Below are 26,663 nucleotides of genomic sequence, written 5' to 3' on the forward strand. Positions count from 1 at the left end.
TGCTAATGAGAGGAGTTTAGCCTTTGCAGTTTTTATAGCCTTTCAGTGATTCAGACACCTGGAAACTTGCAGTCTCGGTGTGTGGGATGTGGGGAAACGGGCTGGAGACACGGGCAGGGACAGCCTGACCGTGTGGAAACACCACAGGGGCATTTTCTATTTTAAAAAATCAGGTTCAGGAAAGAGGGCAGAAACTTTATTTTTCCAAACAGCAGTTCAAATAATTTTAGGAAAAAAAACAAAACTTTTCCTCATTCTACAAATTCATTGTGGGGAAAGAAGAAGCGAACACGTCAGGCATTACACCAGAGGCTCTCTGTCACACTGTCACAGGAATTCAAATTCAGATGTGGCTTCCAAAATAGAGGAAAAATTATCCTTCATCTAAAACATACATTCAAAGGTAACCCCCCAAAAGTTCATTTTTGAAAAGTATATCCAGTCTTCTACCAGTTGTTACAAAAGCATCCAAAGTCTGTCTCATGTGCTACAGCAAACAGTATTAAAAAACACAACAACAAAGATTGACGATACACAGCATGCAGCCCCTAAATGGGGCTGTGCAGCTGGGACTTCTATCCACCGTCTTCATCCAGGGCTGTGTGTCTGGCCGACTACCAGTTAGGTGACTGTAGTAGCAACTGCTGAACTGAAGGGGGCGACAACAAAGCTAGAACCCGTACAGACATCCAACAGTCATGAACACCCCACATGATTATCACTGCAAACAAAGTCAAGTAGTTCACAAAAGTTGTATTCATGCATTTCAGTACAGTCCTGCTACAATACGCATTACCACAAATCTGTTCTAATGTGTTTGATATATTAGTGCCCAAATCCAATGCAACATGGAATCGGATTTGTATTTGCAAGATTTTCAGTTGGAGAGAAAAGCGTTATGCAAACTACAACACGATATAGTATTAGCGAGAAATGCTACTTCCACGCAAAAACGGCTGTCCACATAACATAATCCGTCCTCTTTGTGCTGAGTGCATGCCTAGCTGCATGGTGGCTGTGGCTCACTCCTCTGACTAATGATGGGTAAAATGACGCTTCATGAACCATTTGCTGTTTTTTCTGTGCCCACTAGATGGTGCTCTCTGTTCAAAAAAGGACTCAAAGCATGCCCCAACAAACCACAAGTACCATCTAGTGCAGTCAGAAATGTATATGTGTATTTTAAGACAACACAAGATAGGACTATTGATCCCACGTCGAGGAAATTTACTTGTTATAACAGTCTAAAATAGAATAGCTAGTATGCAATTTTAGTGAACGCAAGGTTTTTCAGGAAGGCAAGGGCTGCGTTGTAACAGGACTAACTATATTTTTAAAATGAGTGTGCCCAGCCCAGCCCCCCCGCCATAAGGCGCTTACCAAGCTGCTCCTGTCAGACCACATCCTCAGGATTCTCTCCCTTCACGTACGCAGCGTTCAGGCTCTCTGTCACACACAGGATGGGGTGGGGGCTCCATGAGGAGGTGCAGGAAATAGCAGGGAGATGCCAGTTCAGCCCCCAGAAACCCTCAGAAGTCACACCAGCTCCTTGTTACTAAAATTTCAAACTAAAAAACCACCTAAATTTTCCGGTTCAGTTTACATGGGCAGTGGTGGCTTGATGGTTAAGGAAGCGCACTTGTAATTGAAAGATTGCAGGTTCGAATCCCTGACCAGCAAGACACCACTGAGGTACCCTGAGCAAGGTTCCGCCCCCAAGCACTGCTCCCCGGGCACTGAATTAGCTGCCCCCTGCTATGTCACATATGGGTTAAATGCAGAGGACACATTTCGTTGTTGCGCACTGTGTGCTGTGGTGTGTTGACAATGACCACTGATCACCAAATTCTAAATTTTACACACACATACTACAGCCCCAATCACACTACAGCATCTCCAGCCTTGATCTCTGTCCTTGTCTGAAGGACTCTCACCCTGCACGCTGAAGCACAACCTCTTCTTCTGGTAGGAGATGTAGCTGCCAGCCGCACCTAGCAGAGTCATAGCCAAAGCGCTAACAATGCCCGCGATGGTGCCACTCTCCATGGTGGTGTCTGTGTAAGGGGTCAAGAAAACCGCTGTGACCTCCGTACGATACACACACTTGACTGGACTGATCTTGAGCTTGACAGTAACTCAGAAACGCTGTACAGTTCTATGTAAACACACGTGTTAGCAGGTTGCCAATTCACTTACCGTCGGCTGAGTCTACGGTAGAGGATCTCCCTTCCCCTGGGAAAGGAAGGATAGTGACATTTAACAATTCAGCAGTTTGACCAGCTAGCCTACCATTGTCCATTATAGTCGCCTCAGTGATATGCAAGACAAGCTGGTGAGAAGACTAACATCTGAAGGCCTCTGTGATGCCATTAAAGGTGTAGCCAGCACTAGGGTGAATCCTAGCCGTCTTGGCATTTAAACTGAACCACACACGTGAAAAATCTAGCTGTGGAAGGAGGAGCCATAGTGACCTCTGCCTTTGTCAGGAGCGTAGCCTCCACCATTTGTGATGCTGCTCAGGTCATCGTCTGTGAACTGGCCACCTGTTGGGGGAGGGGGGATTAAGGTGGAGAGCAAAGCGCAGTGAGAACAAAGGTAACCGTGTGCTTTCTGTGCCCCGGTAAAGCACAGACATGGGCTCCCAGCACGAGTAACAGGTCACGGGAATCCCGCAGAAAATGTGCTTCAGTGAACACTTCAGCAGATCAGCATTACCTCACAAAAGCCCCAGCAAGACTAAGCCCAGTAAGATCCAAGTAAGATACGTGTAAAAATATGAAATGTTTAAAAACCGTGAAACCAGCAGGAAAGTGCTGGATTCGGCCAGGCAGCATGTCTCTTAAGAGTGACAGAATAGGGCAGATGGAAAGAGAAATGTGTCGTCTCCCAGGGAGGTGATGCTACCATTAACTCCTGCTCAGGTTTCAGCTCTCACTCAGCAAAGAGACAGAAAGTGGGTCCTGTTTGCAGCTGGGCCACAGAGCCTGTGTGCCTTCAGCAGTGGTGCATGAGGGACACCTTTTTAAGAACTGTCCCAATATTCCACTGGAGGAAATAACAAAGCTTCCACTTCAGCAGAAGTTCCACTCTGATACTGGGCAGACCCCCTTGCTCTCAGATGAGCTGGAATTATTTATGGCATGGACTGAACAAAATGCCGGAAGCATTCACTAGACATTTCTGTCATTTCTGCCCACAAACCTGCTGCTCACTGGATGTTTTTCCACACCTTTCTGTGTAAACTCTCAGAGATGGCAGTGCGTGAAAATCCCAGAGCAGAAATTTCTGAAATACTCCGCCCCCTTGAGGCATCAACAAGCATGCCACTGTCAAAGTCACCATGACCATATTTTCCCCCCATTCTGATGACTAAATGAAGCTCTTGACCCGTGTCTCCACAGTTTCTGCTACGATTGGCTGATTAGATATTTTCATGAACAAAGTGCACAGGCGTTCCTAACAATAACAAAGTGGCCGGTGAGTTAGTCACCAGCAGGTGATGGAGAAACCAAATCAAGCATACAGGCAGCACAGCAAAGCCCCAGTGATTATGAGACTCCTCACTGGTAGGCAGCCTACACCCAGTCCCCAGGACACTGACCTCTCTCACTCTTGCCTTTCTCCACAATGTCATTTTTTGGGTCCAAAGCATCAGACAGGTCAAAGTCATCCGCAGCTGTAGAGAAGCAGGGAGATCAGAAAGGACAGATGACATGGCAAGTGAACATGACTGAGGAAGACGCAGGGATGAAGATCAGGAGGACATGCCATGCAGAGCTCTGCATCAAACATCCCAGCTACTAGTGACACTGGATGCATTAAGCATGGACACCTGCTGGCCAGATAGTTGAGAATGTGGCCGCTTATGTACAGGTTTCTGAGGTTCGGCTATTGGAGTACCTTAGACCTATCACCTGGGAAAATTACTCTGATGAAACATCCAACCACTTTACTCATACCACACATTACTCTGGAGAGCGTGGACAGGCGCCATGGTGTCTCAGTGGATAGCAAGACTAACTTGCAGCGGCCATTTCTGCCTTGCTCTGGTCACACAAATACTCAGATGATGTCCCGTTACAGCCCTACCCGGGAAACAAGAATCATCCTGTACAAACTTGCACTACATCCTTCCTCTTCCCTCCCCCCATCTCCACTCACAAGGTCAACAGCAGCAAGTTTGTATGTAATTCAGCAAAACATTCTAGTTGTAATCTGTATGTTTCCTGGGACTAAACTCAGCCATTATCTCTTTTAAAACAAGGATCCAGTGTATAAAAGTACATGAATAAGAGTGCAGCAGCACAGTAGGTGCATTTGATTTAATTCTCTGCCTTTAGTTTTTATTTATCAGTGATCAGAAAAACAGAATTTCAGTGGCTCAGTTTGGCACCCATGCTTCAGGTCCTCTGGTTTCTGCCCACAGTCCATCTATGTGTAGTTGGGTAAAATTGGGGTGTCGAAAATCCCTCGAGTGCCTGGCTGTGTGAGTGTAGGCTGTGCAATGGACTGGCATCCTGTCCAGGGTGCCCTATGCTTAGGCTGTGCAATGGACTGGCATCCTGTCCAGGGTGCCATATGCTTAGGCTGTGCAATGGACTGGCATCCTGTCCAGGGTGCCCTATGCTTAGGCTGTGCAATGGACTGGCATCCTGTCCAGGGTGCCCTATGCTTAGGCTGTGCAATGGACTGGCATCCTGTCCAGGGTGCCCTATGCTTAGGCTGTGCAATGGACTGGCATCCTGTCCAGGGTGCCCTATGCTTAGGCTGTGCAATGGACTGGCATCCTGTCCAGGGTGCCCTATGCTTAGGCTGTGCAATGGACTGGCATCCTGTCCAGGGTGCCCTATGCTTAGGCTGTGCAATGGACTGGCATCCTGTCCAGGGTGCCCTATGCTTAGGCTGTGCAATGGACTGGCATCCTGTCCAGGGTGCCATATGCTTAGGCTGTGCAATGGACTGGCATCCTGTCCAGGGTGCCCTATGCTTAGGCTGTGCAATGGACTGGCATCCTGTCCAGGGTGCCCTATGCTTAGGCTGTGCAATGGACTGGCATCCTGTCCAGGGTGCCCTATGCTTAGGCTGTGCAATGGACTGGCATCCTGTCCAGGGTGCCCTATGCTTAGGCTGTGCAATGGACTGGCATCCTGTCCAGGGTGCCCTATGCTTAGGCTGTGCAATGGACTGGCATCCTGTCCAGGGTGCCCTATGCTTAGGCTGTGCAATGGACTGGCATCCTGTCCAGGGTGCCCTATGCTCATGCTGTTTTGTCTGCAGCACAATGCTCCTTTAAGAACACAATGTCCTTTGAATCTCCACACAGTAGATCTGGTTAGTCAAGGCTGTCATGGCTATATGGCTCAAATTCATGAAGGCCACCATATTGGTTTTCTGGTAGTTTAAGGCCCTTTATGATCAAGCACCAACTACACATGCAATGACAAAGGTCAAAGGTCAAAAGTCATGGTAAGACAACACTAATGGCAGGTAAGAAGTGAAGCCCACGCATTCTTCATGCTCTGAGTTATTACCTGGCTTAGGTTTGGGTCTGACTGGTGCTTTGGTGATGGTCTTCATGCCATCTGCAATGTCCAACATTGATATCAAAACTCGTAAGTTATGACAACATCCACTTTAGCACGTGCAATTTAAATGGCTCACAAACATCAAAATATTCCCTCAATGTCATTTTCTGCCAGGAGGTCATAGAAGAACCTGCAATAGTTATTTTGCTGGTAAAGCGTGACTATAAAATAACAGTCTCGGTAACACTTAAAGCACTCATGTAACATGCATTATACAAGCCTTCATAATGGGTTATGATGCATTCTTGATGTATTATAAACACGGCTGTAACTATTTATAAAAAGGCATAACACATTATAGCCACGTCTATTATGCATTATGAATGCCCTATGAAGCTCTCATCTATAATGCACTACAAATACCTTCATAATGCATTATAATGGCTTATACTGACAATTGAGACTCCAGGAAAGAGAGAGGTGCCTGAAATGAACCAGACACAAACCTTCAGATCTCCCTCCTCCTGCTCCTCCTCTAGTCGGTCCTGGATTAGGCTTCATTGTTGCTATATAAAAACAGAAGACATGATGTCTTTATTTATAATATTAACCCTCATCTTCTGTGAATGGAAAGCTGAAACAGTGATGGTGGAAAAAAAGAATGGAAAATTTCCAGATGCATCTTTAAATGTACCACCAGACCAATGAAAGAAACACATGCAAATTTCTACAGAGCTGGACTTCTCTATTAATTATGTGTGAGGTTATTGCATTCCCTCGTTGGGAATGCTTTTGGGACCAGTCAGTTTCCACCACAGACATTCATTAGTATGACAATGAATGATCATTTTCAAACTTTGTAGACACATTGTGATCGTGAAGATCTTGAACTGATCAAATTTGGATACAGATCACACCAAATATTAAAGCAATGCCACACTGTGATAGCAAAGAGTAGGATTGCCTCAGACTCTTGAAGCTGTTAGTGTAATAACCCAAAAGCATTTGACAGAACTTTTGCAAACTTTACTTGTGCAGGTGAAGAACTGGAATCTCTGACATTCTGAGAAACAACACTCCAAAACTGAGCCAAATCCACTTAGTAGTAGCGAAGGGAATAGTGACTGCAAATGACATTTGACCTTGTGAATGTGATAAGGCAAAACGTATCTGATAGACCTTATTACTGTTTCACAAAAACATCATGGATGAATATCTACACTTGATTGTGTTTTGAGACAAACTGCCCCAAAATTTTAGCAGCAATGCTAGCTAGCAGCCAAGGAAAGAAAGGGTAGCTGCAGAAGATACTTCAGCTTATAAACACAGTAACTCAAAAAGTATTTGATGGATCTTTTTCAAGTTTTGCAGACACATTAGAACATAAGAACATTCGGCCCATCGAGCTCGCTTGGGGAGAACTTAACTAATAGCTCAGAGTTGTTAAAATTTTATCTAGCTCTGATTTAAAGGAACCCAAGGATTCAGCTTGCACTACGTTATCAGGAAGACTATTCCATACTCTGACTACACGCTGTGTAAAGAAGTGCTTCCTCAAATTTGTTTTAAAATGTTCTCCCGCTAATTTCCACTTATGGCCACGAGTTCTAGTATTTAGACTAATATTGAAATAGTAATTTGGCTGAACAGCATCCAGACCCGTTAGAATCTTATAGACCTGAATCATATCCCCCCTTAGTCTCCTTTGCTCAAGGCTAAACAGATTCAGTTCCACTAACCTCTCCTCATAAGACATTCCTCTAAGACCAGGAATCATTCTCGTAGTTCTTTGTTGCACCTTTTCTAAAGCAGCAATGTCCTTCTTGAGGTATGGTGACCAAACCTGCACACAGTATTCTAGGTGGGGTCTTACCAAGGAATTATATAAGTGTAACATCACCTCCCTTGACTTAAACTCCACACACCTAGAGATATAACCCAACATTCTATTGGTCTTTTTTATTGCTTCCCCACACTGGCGAGAGTGGGACATGGAAGCATCAACATACATACCTAGATCTTTCTCGTAATCAGCTACCTTTATTTCAGTGGAACCCATAAAATATCTGTACTTTATATTTCTGCTCCCTGCATGGATTACCTTACATTTATCTGTGTTAAATTTCATCTGCCAAGTATCAGCCCATTCGCTAATTAAATCCAGATCCCTTTGAAGCCTCTCTGCTGCTAGATCAGTATCTGCTACACCGCCCACCTTGGTGTCGTCTGCAAATGTAACCAATTTACTGTATGTATTTGTGTCAATATCATTAATGTAAATTAGGAACAATAGTGGTCCTAAAATTGAACCCTGCGGTACCCCACTATGAACGGAGGCCCACTGTGACATTGTGCCTCTAATAACTACTCGCTGCTTCCTGTCAGGTAGCCAGTTTTTGATCCAAACTGCCACAGTTCCTAAAATCCCTGCAGCTTTAAGTTTTAGCAAGAGCCGTTTGTGGGGGACAACATCAAAGGCCTTCTGGAAATCTAAGTAAATCACATCATAGGCCTTTTTGTGATCAATTTCACTTGTAGCTTCCGCAAAGAACTCAAGTAGATTCGTTAAGCAGGATCTACCTCTCCTAAATCCATGTTGGCTATCCTTCATAATGTTATTTGCATCTAGGTAATCTACCATTTTCACTTGAATTATAGCTTCCATTATTTTTCCAGTAATGCTAGTTAAACTGATTGGCCTATAGTTTGCCGGATTACTTCTATCCCCTTTTTTGAATATGGGTGTTATATTAGCATGCTTCCAATCTGATGGTACCACACCCACAGATAACGATTTCTGGAATATTAAAGTTAAAGGTTGGCTAATAATATCCCTCATCTCTTTTAAAACTATAGGTAAGATGCCATCAGGCCCCTGTGATTTATTTATTTTGAGTTTAGCTAGGCTTAGTATCACATCAACCTCAGTTATACATATATTGGTCATAGACGATGCTGTATTCGTATTAATTGGTGATAAGTTACTTGTGTTCTCCATTGTGAACACCCTTGAAAAATAATCATTAAATTAATTTACTATATCAATTTCATTATCAATTATAAGTCCCTTACTATCCTGCAAATGAGTGATTTCAGCTTTTAGTGCTCTCTTGGAGTTAAAATATTGGAAGAAACCTTTACTGTCATGCTTAGCCTCCAATGCAATTTTTCTTTCTACATCCCTCTTGGATAGCCTAATGTCATTTTTTAACTCTGCCTGTAGACATAGATACTCCTGCTTAATTTTGAAATCATTAGTTATTTTCCAATTGTGGAACAGAGCCCTTTTCCTCCTGACTTTATTCTTAATTTCCTTAGTAAACCACCTTGGTTGTCGTTTCCTAGATTTAGTTTTGCTGGAAACAGGTATGAAGTCCTCTTGCACTTGCAACAATGTGCTTTTGAAAAATTCCCATGCCTCTTCAACTGTTTTGCTATTTAACTCTGTCCAGTTTACAGTTTCTAATTTACGTCTCATACCATTAAAGTTAGCCTTCCTAACATTGTATACTTTTAATTTCGACTTTGCTCTTCGGACACTAAAATTAACCTTGAATTTAACCATGTTATGATCACTACCGTACAATGGGTCTAAAACCTCTAATTTTCCAATCCTATCCTGGTTATTACAGAAAACAAGATCAAGAAGGGCTTCTCCCCTGGTAGGAGTATTAACAAACTGAGTAAAAAAACAATCCTGTACTAATTCCACCATCTCAAGTTCATTTACAGAAGAGCCAGAGATTGTGTCCCACTGTATCCCAGGTAAATTAAAATCACCCATAACCACCACATCATTTTTATTACTCATAATCCTGATATCATCATATAACATTCTGCTTTCCTCAACAGCTACATTAGGTGCTCGATAACAAACCCCGCCAATTAGGCCATTTGAATCTTTAGCATCAAGTTTTATCCATACAGCTTCTGAATTTTTATTTTTATCAGTGAGATCCCTTGCCTGCAAGTTTTCTTTTACGTATACTGCAACACCACCTCCCTTCTTGCCTATCCGGTCTCTACGGAACAACGTATAACCATCCATATTATATTCATCACCATCATTGTCACTCATCCATGTTTCAGTTATTCCTATAATGTCGTAATTGTCTGAAGAAATTAAAGCCTCTAAGTCATTAATTTTGTTTCTAATACACCTAGCATTCAAATACAGACCACTAATGGTAGGCCTTTGTATGGATGATGGCTGGGATTTTATTTTGAGACAAACTGCACCAAAACTTTAGTGGTGTTACTTAGTGGTGCCACATGAAAGGACAGCCAAACAACAAACCTGATTACAACCAGACAAGTAACACAAATTTGGGTTTTTAATAATTTTTTGTTAGAGAGGTGGAGAGTGTGTAGGGGGCCTAGAGATTGTAGAGGTTTAGGGGTGTGTGGAGGGTGGAGGGATTAGGTGGGAGGGAGAGTTAAAGGTGAGGGGGCTGTTAGGCGAATACATCGGGCGCCTTCATGCCAAAGTTCCGAAATTCAAGTGCCTGGTTACAAATTCATGGGCCATCTTGCCCTGGGATTTTTGTAGCTCCTGGCCTCTTTCGTGTGTCACGTGTTTATCATGTATTGTGTCGTTATTGTGTGTACGGTAATGTCATGTGTCATGATCAGGGAGAGATTATGGGTTGTGTGGGCCCCTGGGCAAAACGTTAACGAGGCCCCCCCCCCTCAAAAAAAAAAACAAAAAAAAAAAAACACCAGCATTGTCTGGGATGGCTAGTTGCTACGTCATCATGCCACTTGTGGGTCCAAACTAGTGCAGCGTACCGTGTTGTAAAAGCAGAATGATGTTGACAAAACTATCTTTTGCTGCTTTTTACCTCGGAAAAAGTGAAAAGAAGGTGGCTTAAGTTGATACAGTAAGTTGGATCTCAAATTATAATCAGTACAGCCTAATGCCATTACCTCACGTTAATGTTAGCACCCGGTTACCCATCTCTGTTTATAGAGACAGGTAGCAACGTAGCACAACCAGATCGTACCATAACAAACATTATTTGTTTGAATAATCCAGAATGTGCTAGTTCGAAATAGAAATGGAAATGTCTATAAAAGTGAACCAAAATGCCATGTATCTGTTATAATCTGCAATTGTTGCTTTGCAGCTTTCCAAAGAAGACAATTACATCCTCGTGGCTAGGGGGCAGTCATATCATGCGCAGGGCCAGGAACAAATAAATTCAACGACACCAACAGAATGAAATGGTAAAGTAAGCGAAATCACAAATACTACCCACCCGTGTCATATTTAATAAACCAATAACTTAGATAAACAGCAGGTTTACACGTGGGTTGTCAGAATGTTGTGGAGAAGTGCGCTCATGTAGTTGAGACTGACTCAGCGGGCAGGTTAACCGCCTCCATCCCACCATGCTACCGCTCCCTAGTCAGAGGGCCTTCTGTAAGGCTGTTAACACGCCCCCCTCCCCCCAGAAGCCAGGGGCCCCATGGTAGGGGCCCTTGTAATCAGATGGCCCTCTAAAGGTACACTACACCCTCCTCCCTAGGGCCTCCTAGTAGGGCCCTCATAATCAGAGGGCCCTCTAAAAGCCCCCAAAGCCCCAATCCTCCCTAGGACCCCCTGGTAGCCAGAAGCCAGGACCATAATAGGAGGGCCTAAGAGGGCCTTCTAAAAGTAGGCTCCCATGTACCCATTTCCCTTTAAAGTTCGTATAGCAGGGCAGGGGGCCCCCTGAAAGCACCGTCCCCCCCCCCCCCCCCCACCACCACCACCACCACCAGCACCACCACCACCACCACCACAACCACCACAATTCAAGGGCCCTTGGCAGCCAAACGCCCTCCCTCCATGTTTCCATCAGAGGCCCTATAGGGTCAGGGGCCCTTGTAGGCAGAGGATCAAAGAATGTAGGCCCTCTAAAATAGACAAACGAAAATACATTGTTGATAAGCGTTGCAAATTGTTTTGGGCTAGGGGCCCCACGGGCCCCCTGCACCCCAAGGGCCCCTGGGCAGCGGCCCCGCTGGCCCGGTCCGTAGTCCGTCCCTGGTCATGATTACTGTTATCTGTGGAAAATAATATGTTCTCCCACCAAGCGGCGTGTAAGTAGTCAGGGCAGCCAGCATGGTGCGCCGAGTGTGTGATTTGTAAGTGTGACTGGCGTACATCTTTAAAAGTCATTTTGTGCTTTTTCCCTGCTTGTCCATGCCACAGTGTTTTGGTTACCAAATATTCTGATGCAGAAATATGGAGACTTTAGCAAAAAGGTGAAATGGAGGTACAAAAATAATCCCATCTGCTTGTCGTCAACCAATCAGCAAGCTATTGCTGTAAGTGCCTCCGCAGTAGTTTGTGTTTGAACATAAAGTACCTGGTCCACAGTGGGAATTAAAAAGGGTTTTGGAACTGCCTCTGAGGAACTGCAATTGTGTCGAGTTCCTGTGGTGTGAATGGTTCTGGAAAAAGGTTCTGGTTCCAGTGGTGTGAAAGCGCGCATTGTTGTCAGTCCAACAGCAAGTGATTATGTGTATAATGTAATAAAAATATTTTTCTTTATGTTTCATTCATTTTTTCCTTTCATGGACAAACATTTGATAGGAAATTATATATATGACCAAATAAAAAGACTAATCCTAACTTCTTACCTGTGAAACTTCAAAAATAGACAATAAAATAGACATTAGCACACACATTTTTATATTTTACGAAGTGATATTTCAAATTTATCAAATGTTTTCCTTCAATATGCAGATATTTTAGCAAGCTAATTCACAACTCGCAGCATGAAAATTACTGCAAAAAATGTGAATTGTAAAACTAATTTAAATACCTCAGCAACAATGGTCCAGACATACATGCATTTCGGTTAGGGTTAGGGTTAGGTGTGGGCCCTCCGGGGATGTGAACCCAGGATCACATGCTCCAGGGATGTGAACCCATGATTGTTAGCACAATGTTCTATATGCTGGGCTACAGGAGCACTACCAAAGCCAAGCTTTCCCAGACGCCAGGGTTACACGTACGTGTCTCATCCTCCATCTCGTCAAGGGCATCCAGGATGTTTAAGTCATCGGACAGAGCTATGATGCACAGAACAGGCAGGGCGGTAAGAAACACATCTGCTCTTAGATACTCCTCCTAGTCTAAGTATATAAAGCTTCCCCAGTATGGATGTACAGGCAAACAGAAGAGTGCACTTTGCAGCAAGGTCTGGCTCTCCTAATGCAGTCGGTGCTATTGACTGCATGCATGCATACTGCAATAAAAGCACCATCAGAGAATGAAGCTGCTTTTGTGAAACAGAAAGCGGTTTTCATTCCATCAACCTACAACTCATCAGTAATGCCAGTCTGGTTTTAATAAATGCCATTGCACATTGACCTGGATCCATGCACGATGCTTTATTTTAAGAAACAGCAATGTAAGCCGTTTATGTATGTTAAACAAGATGTATGCCAGAATTTTTGCATATATAAGTTTTCCTTTGACTAATGTGTGCTGGTACTCCTCACAGGAGACAGCGGTTATTCATATAAACGCTGCCTTTTAACCCCATTCCATCAACCAGGTAGAGAAGAGGGATGCCGGCCATCTTTTATTTGTTTTTGTAAGTTTCCGTCCTTGTCCAGCTTGGTCAGCTAACCTCATTAACTGAGGAAGTCACATGACTATTCAACATTTTTTTTGTTGCTTGTGACACCAGCAGATGCAGTAAAAGATGAAATGATTTGATGTTCCTCTATTTTGGACACTATAAAGTCTGCCATTCACCTTCTGAGATAATCCTTTTTTCTTCCTCTCGTTTATCTCTGAAACGGCCTTGCAAACATAGGATGTGCGCATTTATATACATGTGGCTAATTTGCATTGCCAGTTTACGGTAATTTCTGGGTGGGAATGGGCCAGTCTCTTAAGTGCACACACCTGCAAACATCTCTGCGATACATAAGATTTATAAACCTGTACAGTGCGTACCATGATTTACGCAAGGTTTTATAAAGCTACCGTTTACTATTCATATGAGCATTTGAGTTTTCGTAGATACGTACATTGTTCCATAAGAATGTATGAAAATGTTTATAAATAAGCTCCCACGTCTCCTAAGCTTTTCTCAAAAACATCTCCCGCCCCAGGTGACATAAGAGACTGTCAGTCAGTAGAACACCAGCTTCCAGGTGTGATTAATAATGAAGAAAAGAGCTGCACTCTGGCAACAGAAACGTGTTACAGGTCAGACTTCTGCAGCTGTAGAGAAGCAGGGAGATCAGAAAGGGCAGAAGATGCAGGGATGAAGATCAGGAGGACATAGCATGCAGAGCTCTGCACCAAACATCCCAGGTACCAGTGACACTGTGTGCATTAAGCATGGACAGCTGGTGGCCTGGTAGTCAAGAATGTGGCCCCTTACTCACAGGCTTCCGAGGGTCGGCTATTGGAGTACCTTAGACCTATCACCTGGGAAAATTACTCTGATGAAATATCCAGCCACTTTACTCATACTACACATTACTCTGGAGAGCGTGGACAGGCAATACGGTGGGTAGCACTGTAACCTGATAACCCCTGACTTATATAGTCCCTTACCTACAAGCTTCCGAGGGTCGGCTATTGGAGTACCTTAGACCTAGAACCTGGGAAAATTACTCTGTTGAAATATCCAGGCCATTCATGTCCAGCTACTCATACTACACATTACTCTGGAGAGCGTGGACAGGCGCCATGGTGCCTCAGTGGATAGCAAGACTAACTTTCAGAGGCCATTTAAGCCTTGTTCTGGTCATATTGTCATGCTCTGCATTCCTCTCCCCTCGTTCTCTCCATTGTGTGGCTCTAATGAGCCATATCTGTTACTTGTTTAACCCTTCCTCTCGTTAGAGCCCTCGTGTGGATCACCCCAGGTGCCTCTTGTCTGCTCCCTCGTCAGTGGAGTATATAGTGCCTCCTTGTCTTGAGCTCCCCAGTCAGGTCATTGATGTTGCTGCCTGCTTGTGCTCCCCAGTTTGCCCTGCCTCCTGATTCTCTCTACCCTGCTTTGACCCCTTGTACTCCATTTCCTTTTGTTTTGCTTGTTGTTTGTCTAAATATAGCCTTTTTTTTTCCCTACGCTTGCCTTTGTTCCCGTCCTTGCCTAGACGTGACACAAATCACTTCTGTTATAGTCAAAATACAATGTTTGCTACATAAATATACCATATAGAACCCAAGAGGACAATTCAGAAAGTTCCTCTGTCAGAAGTGGCATCCTTCTGCTCTTTTGTCTGCAGCACAATGTTCCTTTAAGCCGACATATTAGCTGCTTTAACTCTCCAGGCAGTAGATGTCATCATTCAAGGCTGTTACGGCTGTACAGGTCAAATTTGTGAAGGTTAACTTAGTGAATTTTCATTAGTTTGATGCCTATTACAATCTAGCACCAACTACACATGCAAGATCAAAGGTCATGAAGAGAAGTGAAGTCACATGCACTGGGATCTTACTTAGCCTTCCTTTGGGTCTGGCTGGCATATTAGTGACGGTCTTCATGCCATCTAGAAAATGTAACATTATGATCAAAAATCATAACTAGTGGCAGAAGGTCTTAGGAGAACCAGTGTCATTTGTTTTGGATCACTGATCATGAAATAAAGGTTTCTTGCAAATTGTGAAATGAAGACATCACTGGGTTAAAATAACTGTTTGTGCCATGTATCTTTTTGCTTCCCATCACCAACACCTTCTCTCAGCCAATAAACTTTCCACATGGGAAAAAACTGCTTAACCAATTGAATCCGCTTAATATAACAGAGACAAGCCAGAAATGAAAGACACACAGACCTCCAGGGCTCCCTCCGCCTGCTCCTCCTGCACCTCCTCCAGTTGCTCCTGGATTAGGCTTCATTGTAGCTATACAAAAACAGAAGACATGCTGTCTTTATTTATAATATTGACCCTCACATTTAGTGAATGGAAAGCTGAAATAGTGATGTTTACAAAAATCAAGAATTCAGAATTTCTAAAATCCCGATCACAATCTTCATCTGTACCACTAACAAATGGAAAAAAAACAAATGCAATTTTTTACAGAACATATTTCCACTGTTAATAATGTGAGACGTTACTGGTGCATGACATTCAGCCCAGGTTAGTGAGTCAGGAAATGGTACCTACGTGTTTTGTCCGGGAGTTCATCAAGGGCGTCGAAGAGGCTTAAGTCCTGGCAAAATACTACGACACACAGAACAGGCAAAATGGTCAAATGCACAGAACTCTTAACCATTATGTAAGTATTCTGAGCATTTAAAATGGTGCCATTAGGCCAACATAAGCCCCACCTCCAACCAGAATGGGAATAACCTTTTCTCAGAAACGTGTATTTTTCATTAAGCACCTAATTTGTGATTGGCTAGCTATGTCTGTCTGTGGACAGGGGGTGATGATGGCAACGCAGAGAGGGGCATTCCCACTGTGGCTTGAGGGCCCAGTCAGCCAGACACCTCCCAGGCCAGATGACATAAAGGCAGAGCAGCACTCTGAAAGCAGACACGTGTCACAGCTTCTGAATTACAGGAAGTGGGTGTGAGATTTCAGTCTATTACACGCATCTTACATCCACATGACACATCCTGCAGCAAAACGTGGCAACACCTGCGACCGCCAATCCCTCCTGCAGATCAGTAAAACAGAAGATACTTCCCAGGATGGCTCTGATGTCTCTGCTGGACCATTACAGTGTCCGCTTGCACCATCAGAGACTATGCCAATCCTCATGCCAACTCTGTGCGCCCAAGTCGCCTGCTGGAACCGAGGACAGCGAGGCTTAAAAGCCGCTTTTCCCTCAGACTGTTTGACTGCTGAAAAGCAGACCCCCCCACCCTAAGTCTGACTTCTGCTCTAAAGTCACAGCACTACATATAAATCTATTTATTTATTGCACATTCTGTTTCAATGCCAAACCTTTGAATCAATCTGCACAACTGTCCCCACCAATCAGGTGGTTAGCTGTCTCTATCTTAATGCCATGTCTATTATGTTTACATGTCTTACTATTACGTTTATAATTGCGCACCCCCACTTCTACAGGCTCGATGTGCTCAGTGTGCACATCTTCTGTGCGTGTGTGGGTTTCATTTACGGAAGCATCAATGACATCAATCACACAGAACTATTGACAGAGGTGGTGAAGGGGTGGTATATTTTCAAAGGAGATGGTTTTTGTTCTTTATTACCATTTGTGTGCATCCCATGACACCAAGCCCCAAAAGGGTACAGCAAAACATACATAAAGATAAAATTGCTGGTATTGAACAGAATTAAAATAACTGTAGTGATTGGTATAAAATTCAGACAGTTTTGCCAGCATTTGAAATCAGTCTAGTGCTTCTTAAAATGTTAGTTAAATTTTAGGGAAAAAACTTGGTGTATACGTGGAAAAAAGTATTCGGTGAAAATCAAATGATGCTACTGGTAAAGTGACTAAACTGGTTTTCAGGGAGAATTGCTCTGTGAAACTGGTGATTTATTGATGGTGTGGAACAGCGCTTCTCTGGCAAGAAGAAACAGCCGCATGTCAACTGAGTTATAATACAGAACTGTAATGACAGCTGGCTGATTAACAAAGGTACACCATTCCTGGATAAAACAGCTTGCTGATCAGTGGAGTCTCATTCCAAAACAGACCCTGTAATACAATCACATCCTGGTCTGCTATTCATGGGCAAATTCAGAAAAGCTAATTCACTGGAATTCACTGGATTATCTGCTTGTTGGGAGACACATCCGTTAGATATGGCTGAGGAACAAACCTCAACATAAACACAGAGTGGATGTGGAATTCGAACCCATAACGCTGAAGGTGCAACACAAATACAGTCCGCGTGATTTATCAGCTGTGCTACCTTCTGTATACTGGGCAGATCCTTTGAGGTGACAAAAGACTTTTTTTTGTACAAAAGGTTGCGCAGAATTCTACATCGTCTACAGATGATCGCATCGGACATTACCTTATTACCTTAAATTACCTTAAACATTAAAACAACTAAGTCTGCAATATTAAATAAAAAATTTCATAAACTGAAATAAGCGGTTAATTCAATTCCGGAAGCGCTATCAAAATACACCAACCAAATAATCGCTGGGCAAAAGGCAAGGATTTCCAGGACTTTCTAAAATAACGGTCAACTCAAATTTCCAACACAGTTGTTCAGGAAAAACTGAGTGGAACCCGCGTACAGGGACAAAGACTTAGTGAGACATTTAGCACTGCTGTGGCGAAAAAGAGGGAAATGCATCAGCTTTAATAACGTGGGGACCAGAAGCGACTTTAACACCAACACCGGCAAAACGGCAAGCACTTAAGAAAAGTTTTGCGACTGTACACTGGTTTATAATAAAAATCGGACCCGCTTCGGTGTTTAAATATACGAAATGTTTAATCTCTCGCTGTTACGGCCCGGCCTCCCGTGTCCCCAGTGCGTGCGATCACACAATCCCCAGCCCGACCTACACCAAACTAGCGTGGGGTTAAACCTGTATCGCAAACTCAGCAATTACTATGCTATACGCTTTTGTTGTTTGACACATTACATTTCATTTTCCGATCATTTATTAATGAAGCTTTATTCATTTTAACAAGCCAAACTAAACGCGTTCAGAAAAAAGTAAAATCCTTACCTTTTATAGCCAGCACAGAAAATATTGTCACGAAAAGTAACGGCGGACATTTAGCCATAACTGCAGCTTCACTTAGTGACGTTGATGTATGTGCGGTTATTTCCAAATAAAAAAATCAGCAATTTTCTTTATGGGTGAGGTTTTGGAGAAGCACGCGAGTACCCGTGCCGACAGCAGCGCTCAGGGGGCGTCCCCTGCAGTCCCCTCGCTGCCACCTCCTAAAAGCGGCACTGCTGCGTCTCCGGGCCGGGCGGCACGCTTATTAACCTACAGAAGTCATTCTTTATTTATCACTGTAACACTCCTTAAAGTTTGCCCGAACTGTGTGATAGATAATCTGGGAGTTAAGGACAGAGGTCCAGTTGTCTTGTTCTTGTTAGTCTGTTTCATGACTGCATGAAGGGATTCTCCCTGTGAAAGTGTGACGATTTTTTTGGGAGGTGGGGAGGGAGTCAGTGAATCGATCACTGTAGCTTTAAGATCATGCCGAATCGGCTATTTTAGGGGCGATAAGTCACAGCGTGACTCACACTCTTTCGGAATAACAGATCCCTGTTGCTATAATATGAAGTTTCACCTGATGGCAATTCATAATTACCCAGAAATATTTCTATTTAAATGTACCTGTCAAAAAGGAACATAAATACTCGGGAATCACAATCACTAAGGAACTAAAGGGAAGAAGAAAAATAAAGTTGGAAAGTAATTTAAAAACGAGCAAGACATTTTGAATAGTTGACCACAAAGGGACACTTCTGTTTTTGGAAGAAACCGAAAGTATATTGAGATCTATGTACTCTGCGTACTCCTTTATTATTAAACGACTTTAATTAAAGTCGTTACAATTTCATGTGGAGTGCGAACCATCACACTAGAAAGGTCACTTTTTAGACAGGATAACCTTTCAGTGAAGGTTTTCTGCATGTGACTGACTCAGGTGTGGATGTGGGCAGTTATTAGATCCAGGCAATTTGCCTGGTTTTTGATTTCCTGTGAAGTTTTAGGGGCATGCAATGGTCAGAGGATTTGACCCTATGGAGGGCTCAGCCTCTTGAAGAAATACTAAATGCACACACACACATCAGTCCTAATTACAACATGGGGTACAAAATGAAAATGGAAATACAAGACAAATCATTAATCAGCAGGCAATGATTCGTCCACTGGGCCCCTGTGTTTTATTATCACCAGACCTACACTGCACCTGAGCCCCACGGCTCCCCCTGCAGGCAGTGGGCCCACAGGAGAGAGGACCTTTTATGTTTTACTTTTAAAACGTCTTTCAGAAGAACAAGGCTCTCAAGTCCAAATCTTTCAGCCTTTTACAGAACCATGCGCACCTTTCTGCCTCTTATAGAACCATGTGCACCTTTCAGCCTCTTACAGAACCATGCACACCTTTCTGCCTCTTATAGAACCATGTGCACCTTTCAGCCTCTTACAGAACCACGCGCACCTTTCAGCCTTTTACAGAACCATGCACACCTTTCTGCCTCTTATAGAACCATGTGCACCTTTCAGCCTCTTACAGAACCACGCGCACCTTTCAGCCTTTTACAGAACCATGCACACCTTTCTGCCTCTTATAGAACCATGTGCACCTTTCAGCCTCTTACAGAACCACACGCACCTTTCTGCCTCTTATAGAACCATGTACACCTTTCTGCCTCTTACAGAACCACGTGCACCTTTCAGCCTCTTACAGAACCATGTGCATATTTCTGCCTCTTATAGAACCATGTGCACCTTTCAGCCTCTTACAGAACCATGTGCACCTTTCTGCCTCTTATAGAACCACGTGCACCTTTCTGCCTCTTATAGAACCATGTGCACCTTTCAGCCTCTTACAGAACCATGTGCACCTTTCTGCCTCTTACAGAACCACGTGCACCTTTCAGCCTCTTACAGAACCATGTGCACCTTTCTGCCTCTTACAGAACCACGTGCACCTTTCAGCCTCTTACAGAACCATGTGCACCTTTCTGCCTCTTACAGAACCACGTGCACCTTTCAGCCTCTTACAGAACCATGTGCACCTTTCTGCCTCTTACAGAACCACGTGCACCTTTCAGCCTCTTACAGAACCATGTGCACCTTTCTGCCTCTTATAGAACCATGTGCACCTTTCAGCCTCTTACAGAACCATGTGCACCTTTCTGCCTCTTATAGAACCACGTGCACCTTTCAGCCTCTTACAGAACCATGTGCACCTTTCTGCCTCTTATAGAACCACGTGCACCTTTCAGCCTCTTACAGAACCACGTGCACCTTTCAGCCTCTTACAGAACCACGTGCACCTTTCAGCCTCTTACAGAACCATGTGCACCTTTCTGCCTCTTACAGAACCACGTGCACCTTTCAGCCTCTTACAGAACCATGTGCACCTTTCAGCCTCTTACAGAACCATGTGCACCTTTCTGCCTCTTATAGAACCATGTGCACCTTTCAGCCTCTTACAGAACCATGTGCACCTTTCAGCCTCTTACAGAACCACGTGCACCTTTCAGCCTCTTACAGAACCACGTGCACCTTTCTGCCTCTTACAGAACCACGTGCACCTTTCAGCCTCTTACAGAACCATGTGCACCTTTCTGCCTCTTATAGAACCATGTGCACCTTTCAGCCTCTTACAGAACCACGTGCACCTTTCTGCCTCTTATAGAACCATGTGCACCTTTCAGCCTCTTACAGAACCATGTGCACCTTTCTGCCTCTTACAGAACCACGTGCACCTTTCAGCCTCTTACAGAACCATGTGCACCTTTCTGCCTCTTATAGAACCATGTGCACCTTTCAGCCTCTTACAGAACCATGTGCACCTTTCTGCCTCTTATAGAACCATGTGCACCTTTCAGCCTCTTACAGAACCATGTGCACCTTTCTGCCTCTTATAGAACCATGTGCACCTTTCAGCCTCTCTCTATCTACTGGAGCTCACTGAGATAAATACTTTAAAAGAAAACGACGTCCTCTTCTTATTGTTTCCTATTGTTGTGTTATTTGAAAATCTGATGGATCAGATTCCTCTTTAGCATAAAAATGGAGCAGATAATTCGTTTCCTGTCATCGGATACTGTCCATATGTAGCTTGTTATATGATATGTATGGTGGTGACTGTAAGGGCAGCAAACAAAGGTGGCCAGGCATTGCCACACGGCGGCCTCTAATGGCCAAGGCCACCTGGCAGCTGCCCCTTTCAGGCCCCTGAAGAACAGGCAGTGACAGGAGGGAAGGGGCGAGAAGGAGCAGCTAGCTGGGCAAGCTGGAGAACCAAACACCAGCTTATTCTGAAGCACATCTCTGGGCTTTACTTTATTGACAATTTTGTGTTTCCCTCCAGAGTTACAGAGGTCCCTTTAATTTTCAAACAGCGATTCAAATAACAAGAGAAAGTGACATAACTGTTCATCGGTATCTGAATTCCACAAATCGCCATGAGGAACACATGTGTTAATGTGTCAGACATGGTACCCATGGGCAGATTAAGAAATCAGGGGCCACTGGGCATGAGCCCCGCAGGTAACTGAAGGAACTTTAGGCCCCCCAAAACACGGGGCCTTAATAATTAATTAAGAGTTTTAACTGGGGTAAATTCAAATTTGGCTTTGAAAATGTAAGTAAAATAAAAACGTTCTAAAATACAAAAAGTCTGACTCAGACTTTTCACAGATTACTAAAAGATTCGAGATAAAAAGCACAGCATCCAAAGTCAGTCTGCGTGCTGTAAACATTAAGCTTGCAGTTCAAAGCCATCACACCAATACCGAAAAGTGCGGAGGGTCAAACGCTAACCCCTGTTTTACCCATGATTTACACTGGATGCGTATCCGCTGCGGTGCGTTTCCGACACGGCAGCCGCAGGCAATCGCCGCCAATAAAGTCAATGCATCAGTTTACACCAGATCCGCTGCGTTGCGTCTCCGCTACGTCTCTGTTCCGTCACACGTCCGGCAGTCCGTCGAGATGCGCATCAAGTCTATTTTTGACGGATACGGATCAAGAACGCAACACAGAGCGCATGCGTCAATTTCCCTTCACATCATGGACAACGAAAAGTTAATTTTGGAGGTGGAAAAACACGGAATTGTGTACGACCCCAGACATCCTTTTTACAAGGATAATAGTAGAAAGGAGAAGGCATAGAGTGAAACTGCAGAAGTTTTGGGATTTGACGGTAAGTTGAATCTTCCAATTAACTATGTAAATACTTGATTTTTAATGAAAGTAACCTGTACTGTGAAGTACTTGTAAACACCTAATAAAGTGTTCAGTAACCTACATGGGATTGACACATTATTTTATCCATAGAAACATAGATAAATGTTATGTTAAATGTTATTCTCCCGTGATCATGTGATCTCGCAAACCAGCGGCGCGCCGGATCAGACACGGACCACAAAGCGTCCAGTGCAAATTGGCGGACGGCCTCGGACGGAATGGGAATGCAGCGCAGTCGCACCGCAGCGGATACGCATCCAGTGTAAAACAGGGGTAAATCCACTGCCGCAAAACTGGCACCTTCTTCAACCTACACCTGGAGGCTGCAATAGCGTCTGCTGAACTGAAGGGGGAGACAGCAGAGCTAAAACCCACAGGTACGATACAGACACCCAACAGTCACAAACAGCCCATTTAATTATTGCTATTTAAAATTTATTTTGTTGTTCTGTTTCCCAAAGGTGTTCAATCTCTCCCTCCAACTGTAAAAGGTTCTACATTGTTTGGTGGAGATAATTCCCTCATTGACTTGACCAGTGGAAATGCGTTACTATAATTACAATACTTTTGGCAGTAACGAGTAATGGAACTAATTACCTTTTCAAATTAAATTAGACAATTAAAAGTACTGAAATTTAAATTGGTTTGTTACTTGTTGCTTTTGTCTTGCGTGAAAATATTAACATACACAGCCTGTTCCCCTAATTTCATGTTTATGATCTAATGTCATCCTACCTTATGGTGAATGTGTGATATTAGGTACAGTGATAGATAAAGTTGGACAGTTGTATTGTCTTGCACTGTTACAGCACTGTCCTTTCTGGACTTGATTCAAGTGCATTCAACACAACAATTCTAGGCCCAGCTGCTGGCAGAGAAGCTCAGAAGGATTGAGGTGAATGATGTCTTGACAGCCTGGAAAACGGACCTCCCATGCAGCCCTCAGCATGTCCGCCTCAGTGGCCTCATGTCACAGGCAGTACTGAGTAGCACAGAGCACCTCAAGGGACTGTGCCTTTGCCATTCCTGTTCACTCTCTACAGCACCGACTTCTGGAACAACACCGGCCTTTGCCACCTATAGAAATTCTCAAATGATTCTGCAACTGTGGGGCGCATCAGTGAAGCGGAGAAAAAGGAGTACAGAAGTCTAATGGAGAGCTGTGTTATATGGCATAAGGAGAACCACATACAGGCCAATGTCAAGAAGACAGAGGACTGAGTGGAAGGACTTCAGATGAACCAGTCAACTACCATGTCACCATCCATGGGGCATGTCTAGAAATTGTCCACAGTGACAAGTAGCTGGGAGTCACCATCCACGGGGTGAGGGTAGAGATGGTCCACAGTGACATGTAGCTGGGAGTCACCATCCACGGGGTGAGGGTAGAGATGGTCCACAGTGACAAGTAGCTGGGAGTCACCATCCACGGGGTGAGGGTAGAGATGGTCCACAGTGACATGTAGCTGGGAGTCACCATCCACGGGGTGAGGGTAGAGATGGTCCACAGTGACATGTAGCTGGGAGTCACCATCCACGGGGTGAGGGTAGAGATGGTCCACAGTGACAAGTAGCTGGGAGTCACCATCCACGGGGTGAGGGTAGAGATGGTCCACAGTGACATGTAGCTGGGAGTCACCATCCACGGGGAGAGTGTAGAGATGGTCCACAGTGACATGTAGCCTGGAGTCACTATCCATGTGGTGAGTGTAGAGATGGTCCGCAGTGACATGTAGCTTGACATGATTATTTGTCATATTTTAACTTTGCTTATTGTCTTTTATAGCATTGTGCAACAATCTTAACGTTGTTGTAATGTACAGTGTCAATGATACATGAGCAATGAAAATAGAGATATTCATTTTGCATAGCAGTGTATTGTTTTACATGTAATTCTTATGAAATGCATTATGTTTATTACTGGTCTTCCTTTACATATTTATTGACCTTTAATATTGACATTATATTTGGCTGTTGTATTCAGTTTTTTTCTGTGCTACTGGACAAACACAGGGATCATCCACCCATTTTCTGTACTCACTTGTCCCATTCGGGGTTGTGTGGGGTCTGGAGCCTATACTGGGAGCTATAGGTGCAAGGCAGGGAATAACCCAGTAGAGAGCTCCAACCCATCAAAGGGCACACTATTCACATCTGTAGCCAATTTGGCAACTCTCAATCATCTCAGCATGTTTTTGGACTGTGGAGGGAAACCAGTGTACCTGGAGGAAATGCCATGATGACACGGGGAGAACATGCAAATGCCACAAACGGAGCCATGGCAGAGACTCGAATGCTGGTCCCAGAGGTGTGAGGCAATGGTGCCAACCAATACACCACCATGTAGGAATTAGTGAAGTTTAACCTTAACTATAGTAAGTATGTCCTAACCAGCCCTGTGCTGCTAATGCAACAATCATACATTTTAAGAGCTTAATCCTGCAAACCTCAGATGTCAGATTATTTCAGTTATATTTATTTTGCAGGCACTTTTGTCCAAAGCAACAAACATTTGGGGAAGATGGTGACGCAGGAGGTAGTGCTATCGTTCAGCAATTGGAGGGTTGCAGGTTCGAGCCCTGGTTCCTCCTGACCCCATCAAAGTGTCCTTGAGCAAGACACTGAACCCCAAATTGCTCCCTTGCACGGCAGCCTTTGCCACCGGTGTATGAATGGGTGAATGTGAGGCATGAATTGTAAAATGTCCATTTACAAAGTCCATTTACCAAACATTTAAGAAGGAAGGGCCAGTCAGTCCCCAGAGCAACTGGAGATAAGGGCCTTAACCCTGTTCCACATACTGCAGTACTACATAAATGTTTCACTGGGCAAAGACATCTAGGTCCAGATCTACTACTAGCAATGGGGTCTACCTGACTGGACTTCTGATCATTGTCACTGGACAGCAGCTCTCGGTTGGATGGGAAATCCCAAAGCTGGACATCTATAGAGACGTTACCCCGCAGGCTGCTGAGCGCGAGACTCCTTGGTGCCGTACCGATAGAGACGTTACCCCGCAGGCTGCTGAGCCTGAGACTCCTTGGTGCCGTACCGATAGAGACGTTACCCCGAAGGCTGCTGAGCCTGAGACTCCTTGTTGCCGTACCGATAGAGACGTTACCCCGCAGGCTGCTGAGCCTGAGACTCCTTGGTGCCGTACCGATAGAGACGTTACCCCGAAGGCTGCTGAGCCTGAGACTCCTTGTTGCCGTACCGATAGAGACGTTACCCCGAAGGCTGCTGAGCCTGAGACTCCTTGTTGCCGTACCGATAGAGACGTTACCCCGCAGGCTGCTGAGCCTGAGACTCCTTGGTGCCGTACCGATAGAGACGTTACCCCGAAGGCTGCTGAGCCTGAGACTCCTTGTTGCCGTACCGATAGAGACGTTACCCCGCAGGCTGCTGAGCCTGAGACTCCTTGGTGCCGTACCGATAGAGACGTTACCCCGCAGGCTGCTGAGCCTGAGACTCCTTGGTGCCGTACCGATAGAGACGTTACCCCGCAGGCTGCTGAGCCTGAGACTCCTTGGTTCTGTACTGATTGCTGGCCAGGGTCTCTGCTACGAGACCTCAGATGAGCTGGCTGTGCAGGAGAAGTGGAGCCTGCATGTTTCCAGGTCTGAAATATGTGAATCTACATCTACAACCTCTATGTAACCCAGTAATGTAGCATATTTATTCTCACCTCCAGTAAAAATCCTGTGTGTTTATCCCCTCCAGCCAATGCTGTGCTCTGGTTACCAGCGTTTATTCTTCATTCTTGTTTCTCGTTTCTCTTCTTGTTATATGTTTGTTTCATTTATTATGTTTCTTACCTGTGCTACCCTTTTATTTATTTAGATAGATAGATAGATAGATAGATAGATAGATAGATGATAGGTAGATTTGTTTAACTTGGCATCTACAAGCTTAAACAATATTTCATTGTATTTGTACAGTGAAATAAAGGTGTCTCCTTCATCTTCTTCTTTGTCTTCTTTTCTTTCGTCTCCATCCTTTTCTTCTTCTCCTTCTTCTTCTACAGCCATAATCAGTTAATTGGTTTCCCTAAATTCTCCATAAGGTGTGTTTGTGTGAGTGGTGTCCGATGGGATGCGTCTAGGCCCTGTACTTTCCCTTAGCGAATAAGTAAAACATGCAAAGTTCTCACATACCTTTCATTTTTATAAATAAAAAAAAATCGAGAAGTGATGTGTGACACCATCTGTTTACATTATTTAAAAACTTTTGAGATTTTCAGAATGGGTGACACTACCCACGGCTACACCAATCAGAGGATAGATGCTCCG

At 44.2% G+C, this 26,663-nt stretch overlaps 1 protein-coding gene and 1 long non-coding RNA gene across 5 annotated transcripts; one reads left to right on the top strand and one right to left on the bottom strand.

Annotated features, from left to right (window-relative positions):
* Window positions 1-174: 174 nt before the first annotated feature.
* On the bottom strand, window positions 175-18,585 carry LOC111859229 (CD99 antigen-like protein 2). Of its 3 annotated transcripts, XM_023841737.2 has the most exons (13): window positions 18,157-18,584; window positions 15,655-15,711; window positions 15,322-15,390; window positions 14,985-15,035; window positions 12,531-12,587; window positions 6,032-6,091; window positions 5,532-5,582; window positions 3,602-3,676; window positions 2,472-2,543; window positions 2,197-2,232; window positions 1,935-2,054; window positions 1,381-1,446; window positions 175-649 (listed from the first exon to the last, which is right to left on the bottom strand). In XM_023841737.2, exons 1-12 carry the CDS (start codon window positions 18,212-18,214, stop codon window positions 1,394-1,396), a joined length of 759 nt encoding a protein of 252 aa, XP_023697505.2. In that variant the 5' UTR covers window positions 18,215-18,584; the 3' UTR covers window positions 175-649; window positions 1,381-1,393. The 3 variants fall into 3 exon arrangements, with proteins under 3 accessions (XP_023697505.2, XP_072562728.1, XP_072562729.1); XM_072706627.1 differs by lacking the exon at window positions 12,531-12,587; XM_072706628.1 differs by lacking the exons at window positions 12,531-12,587; window positions 14,985-15,035 and having other exon boundaries at window positions 18,157-18,585.
* A 3,405-nt stretch (window positions 18,586-21,990) lies between these two features.
* On the top strand, window positions 21,991-26,190 carry LOC111859221 (uncharacterized). Of its 2 annotated transcripts, none has more exons than XR_002841770.2 (3): window positions 21,991-22,330; window positions 22,527-22,751; window positions 23,184-26,190. It is a non-coding gene; the product is annotated as an uncharacterized lncRNA (long non-coding RNA). The 2 variants fall into 2 exon arrangements; XR_002841769.2 differs by having other exon boundaries at window positions 23,234-26,190.
* The last annotated feature ends 473 nt before the right edge of the window (window positions 26,191-26,663 follow it).

The sequence above is a fragment of the Paramormyrops kingsleyae genome, chromosome 24 (genome assembly GCF_048594095.1).
Source record: "Paramormyrops kingsleyae isolate MSU_618 chromosome 24, PKINGS_0.4, whole genome shotgun sequence".
NCBI lineage: Eukaryota > Metazoa > Chordata > Actinopteri > Osteoglossiformes > Mormyridae > Paramormyrops > Paramormyrops kingsleyae.

Bases quoted from the DNA above. Each gene is read 5' to 3' on its own strand.
- LOC111859229 (XM_023841737.2), bottom strand. From the start codon at position 18,214: ATGGCTAAATGTCCGCCGTTACTTTTCGTGACAATATTTTCTGTGCTG. The intron at 15,036-15,321 runs GTCTGTGTGTCT...TACATTTTCTAG, and splicing joins AGGCGGAGGGAGCCCTGGAG to ATGGCATGAAGACCGTCACT. The intron at 2,544-3,601 runs GTCAGTGTCCTG...CTCCCCCAACAG, and splicing joins GAAAGGCAAGAGTGAGAGAG to GTGGCCAGTTCACAGACGAT.